The sequence below is a fragment of the Vigna radiata genome, chromosome 7 (genome assembly GCF_000741045.1).
Source record: "Vigna radiata var. radiata cultivar VC1973A chromosome 7, Vradiata_ver6, whole genome shotgun sequence".
In the NCBI taxonomy this organism is placed as follows: Eukaryota; Viridiplantae; Streptophyta; class Magnoliopsida; order Fabales; family Fabaceae; genus Vigna; species Vigna radiata.
This window is the reverse complement of record NC_028357.1, coordinates 34356265-34361333: the sequence shown is the minus strand read 5'-3', so window position 1 is coordinate 34361333 and position 5069 is coordinate 34356265. Positions and strand designations below refer to the sequence as shown.

The following is a 5069-nucleotide window of genomic DNA, read 5'->3' as shown; positions in this document are numbered from 1 at the left end:
GTTTTTCATGTATACATCTTTCATGTAAAAGATTAACCTTCAGTAAAAGACTGAATTAGCTTTTTTGCTAAATTTTGTCGATCTGAGCTATTGTAATTTTTTAACTAGTTTGATTCTTTTTCACAATAATTAAATAAAAGAATTGGAATTAAATATTAGTAACATTCTCCATCAAAAATTATGGAAGCATGTTCCTGTTAACAAGTTTAGGACAAATATGTAAATAATATCTTTCAATATTATATTTATGTGTGTGAAAACATAATTTATTATCAAAAGTTTAAATTTGCATATGGTATATAGTTGTTTGTTACTATATATTGAATTTCTTTGTAGTTTGTAGTTTGTTTTGGTTTGCTATTATGTTCAAATTATAGATTTTTTTAAATATTTTTCTAGTTACAGATGTTAACAATATCGTGATAATCAAATAATGAGAATTTTACATGTGTTATGTTTGAGAAATTCCTAAAGTATTCACTTCCTTTAATTTTAAACACTACAACTATTTTATCCTCCTACAGATGACAAAATGATCAAAGAAGGTAGTCATTAATGAGACCATAAAAAATGAATTCCAAACCAAACAACATGAAAAGTTTACATATGTTGGATCAAATTAATCTAAAGATCAAATTACCAAGGGAAAAAATACACTAATAAATGTTTGTCAATAATTATAAACACTTTTTTCTATTATTAAAATTTGTTAGTAAACATTACAACATGGATCAATTTAATCTAAAGATCACAACCCTGATAATTATCAATGGAAAAAATACGTCAATAAATGTTTGTTGATAATTATGAACACATTTTTCTATCATAAAATTCGTTAGTAAATATCATCATTTGGTTGTTCTTCTTTTTCTTCTTCTTCGTCCTCCTCTTTTATTGCCACCACCATCTCCACCATTGTCAATATTTCGTCATCGTCTTCTCCTCTCTTTTATCCCTTCCTCTTTATTATCCTTTTCATAATTTATAAACATATTTAGTCATATTTCACAGAAAATTTGATGTTTATTTTACGGACAAGAAAAAACTATCATTAATCAAAATTCTACATTAATAAAAAAAATTTAAAATTTTCACTTTGTGAAGAATTTACCAATATATTTTATCATGAAATGATAAAAATCAAAACAAGAAATTTAAAGTCATCTTACTAAGGAAAAATTTATTGATAATAATAATTTAATATCATCGACAAATTTTGTTAACATATTTTACTGACGGATATTGTATAACAACTATTTCTCTCCACATCTCAATTCTACGTAGTGAAACTATCAAGCAAAATAATTATTCCCTCATCAAGTTAATAAAATTAACATTTTAGTGACAAAATTAAGATAGTTTAATAATTTTATTTCAATGTTCGACTCTTAATTAATTATTGATGATAGAAAGTAGATAGGTAAACATAATAGTTATAGGCAAGAAAAGAAGATGTGGTGGGCACGAAAAGGTAACGATTGAAAAGAAGTGATTGGACAATTATTATTAACTTGTGGCTTAAAGGGACACAAAGAGATAAGGTAGAAAGCAACATGTAGCTTAGGGATATCCATATTTCCTTCCTAGAAAACTGAATTACATTGCAACTAGAAATTTATATTTATGATCATACAAAATAAATTTAATGAAATATTGAATTACATTCCAATCAAATAACACCTGAACATGTATTTATTTTCCATATAAACTCGTTCTCAATAGAACTAAGGTAAAGTAGTAAACCATTAAGGAGGTGGTCCTTGAAGACTGTAAATTAAAGAAAATTATCATAAAGCAAGGACTTGACTTGCTCCTCTAGTCCTGGAAGAGACTGTCTCTCATCGTAACTATACATCAATGGCACCATCCTTGCCAGATTCAGTGAAGCCTTAGTGAATGTTGGATGGAAATGTTTATGAAACAAGCACTCTTGGTTGAGGTTCTTCCATGCATCACTGATCTTACTCATCACTCTTTCTCTTGCTACTTCTCTCGTGTACTCTGGCTTTTCATTCATCAGACAATTCACGTACGATCCATCATTGCCTTTTTGATTCTCGTCCTTTACAACAATACCAGTGGTATCACTAATTTATAATATTAGACTAATATATAATACCACGATAATAATTTACAACCTATATGTTAACTCTATCAACACAAAAAATCTGTTTACCTGTGCATTTCCCAAGTCATCCCAGAGTCGGAGAATTGTTGCCGGGGAAGAAATGATGTCAGGGTTTCCGTCTATGATCTGAACATTTTCCTCGGTTAATCCCTCACCCAAAAGAAAGAAAGTGTGAACCATCACAATGTGCACTCCAGAGCTTACTATCCCATTCTCTAAGTATTCTTCAGCACTGGGCAACTTCCCTGAGCCAAACCATTTTGCTTCAACTAGGAAGGCTTTGCACAAACTCTTCCACTGCACAAAAGTCACAATCTCTTATACATTCTATATGATCATCAAGATGTAAAGATTCAATTCTAATAAAATTCTCAATATATAGATATAAACCAAAATTATTGCATATGCGTGACCAAAAAACTCCATGCTTATAAGTTCGAGGAAAAAAAGCTCAGATAAATCTTTGTCAACTAAGTGTTTACTGTTGAATATAAAATTAATCCATATGTGGGTATTCTTTTACCGCATTTTGTAATGAGTGTATGGGGTTCCAGCCATGCTTCTGATAGACCTTGGAGCTGATTTCATTNGTGAGATTATAGAGGACACTGAAACATGTCTTCATGTAATCTGGAAGTTGTTCAACGGCTGTAATATCCCATCTGCATTGTTCTTTGTTAATCTTTGTCTGTAATTTGATCTATGAAAACTTTTATAGTGAATAAGTGGTTTCATTTACCCACCTGCAAANAGCTTCTGTGAACAGAGTTAACTCATCTAGAGTCCCATAAACATCGAAAATGTCATCTATTATGTATATCAAAGATATTGGCTTTGTGAGCTCAATCCTTTCTTCTGAGAAACTACGATCCGCGAAGCATGCCAACGACCAAATGTACCATTTAAGGGGCTGGTTTCTCGCATACACTAACTCGTTGGCTAAGCCAAGCTCGGTCCACCATCTGCAAAAATGATTGAACTGTAAGGACTGATCATCATAACAAGATAGCTTAGTTCATCAATTGAATTAAACACCCATCATACTTCGTAATTTGACCAATCTCTCGATGGTACGAGCACTGTAGCAGACTGAAATCCATTTTTGCAATCTCTCGAAAGGAACTTAGCCAAAGATTCTTGTCATGAAAATCGCCCAAGAACTTTCTAGCGGTAAACAAGGGCAAGCTTTTGTGAAAAGGGTGTTCTAAGGTTCTCTTTACAAACTGATCTCCATGACTGTCGATGCAATATACCTTTTCCTTTAGGACCTTGCCACTAAATTTTTCTGCTTCAGCAAGTATATCTTCCCCTGCTACGTCTAACTGGGAAGCTTCGTATATGTCTACCATCGCCTTGATATTTTCACTAAGTTCTGGCCTGATTTTTCTCTCCTTGTTGGTGAACTTTTCAAACACCTCTGTCAAATTTCCAACGAACAGACATTTTAGCCTTCAAATAATACCAAAAGGGAAAGCAACCATGTTTGCTCCCGCAGCATAAAAGAGAAAGAAGAAAATAAGTAAATAAATAAATAAAAACTGTGCCCTTAAGAACCCTGATACATTGACACATCTAGCTGTCAATTACATTCGAATAACACAAGACTGTTCAAATTTTTATTTCAAAAGTAACCTTTTACCTTTAATTTTTGTTTAAAAAGGTAGGACTCATCTATGTTATACATGAATGTAAAACAAGATATCCTTATCAAACTGTTAATTTTTTTTTTTATAGATTTTTTATACGTTTACACGTCCACGTGACGAATACATTTCAATGACATAGAATTTGTTAAATTTTTCTTTCAAAATTAATAACCTTTTGCTTTTTTATAAATATTGAAAAAGTGAGATCGATCGCGTTATTTGAATGTGAAAAAAAAAACAGAAAAAAACCCTGTCAAAGTATTTTTTACTTTTTGATATAAAAATTTTATGATTATGAAAACTATGATGATTGTTTCTTTATATATATCTATACATAGGTAATAAATAATTCTTGCCAGACAGGTATGTCGTTTTTAGCATATGCGTGTCAGTGGGAATGAGTGAATGAAGACGTAGACAGGTGGAAATATAAAGTTAAGTTGAACCAACCTGAGGGCGCAAAGTAACCATGTTGTCTGAATAGCCTGAATCGAAGTGCAATCTCATGAATATGATTACCATAACCACTCCCAACACTACTGTAATTCGCATATTGCTTCCCTAGGAATGTTTCAATTTCGTCTTGGAAATGGTAATCAATATTTAAGCGCTGCATTACATCAATCATGCACAAACCTTCCAATGAGCTTTCATCCACAGTTTTCCAAACTTCATTCTTCACCACCTCTACTTTCTCTGAGAGATTCGTGCTAAGATTTCCCTGCCATGGAAACGACAATCACATCAACCCTTCATGCATGGCATATATATAATGAATAACCTGACAGAGCCATGAAGCAAAAGCTGAAATTTTGACGTACCGTTTTATATAGTTGTGTGTTAGAGGTTTCCTGTTGAAGAAAGTTCCATTTGTTGGCGAAGTGAAGAGCATGAAGTTTGGCAGGGTTGTTGTGATATCCAGAAAGTTGAGACTTTGGTGCAACAATTTGAGGTTTGGAAGGAAATGTGCAGGACTCGAAATGTAGTGCCATGACCAAAAATGCCAATTCAGATGAAGCAGATAGATAGATAGATAGAGAGACAGTTGTGAGATGAATGAGCATAATTTGGTAGATTTATAGTGTGAGGAATGAAGATGTTAATCAGTGCGTTTGGACAATTTGGGGTAATGTACAGTGTGTTATTTGGAAATTCACTGTAGAGTTGGCGTGAAGGGGCCATGGCTATATACAAACAACAGAACTAATGAGGCTGGGCCATTTTTTCCGACTATTGTTGGAGGATGGGACACCACTCATTCAAAACGAGTTTGAAAGTGCACGTCATTAAGCTTT

At 32.6% G+C, this 5069-nt stretch overlaps 1 protein-coding gene across 1 annotated transcript; it reads right to left on the bottom strand.

The window, feature by feature from the left end:
* Window positions 1-1478: 1478 nt before the first annotated feature.
* Window positions 1479-4846, bottom strand: LOC106765590 ((3S,6E)-nerolidol synthase 1). The gene is made up of 7 exons (XM_014650268.2): window positions 4596-4846; window positions 4225-4495; window positions 3173-3545; window positions 2872-3090; window positions 2652-2790; window positions 2177-2425; window positions 1479-2062 (listed from the first exon to the last, which is right to left on the bottom strand). The coding sequence occupies exons 1-7, from the start codon at window positions 4836-4838 to the stop codon at window positions 1775-1777; spliced, it is 1782 nt and encodes a 593-aa protein (XP_014505754.2). The 5' UTR covers window positions 4839-4846; the 3' UTR covers window positions 1479-1774.
* Between the last annotated feature and the right edge of the window lie 223 nt (window positions 4847-5069).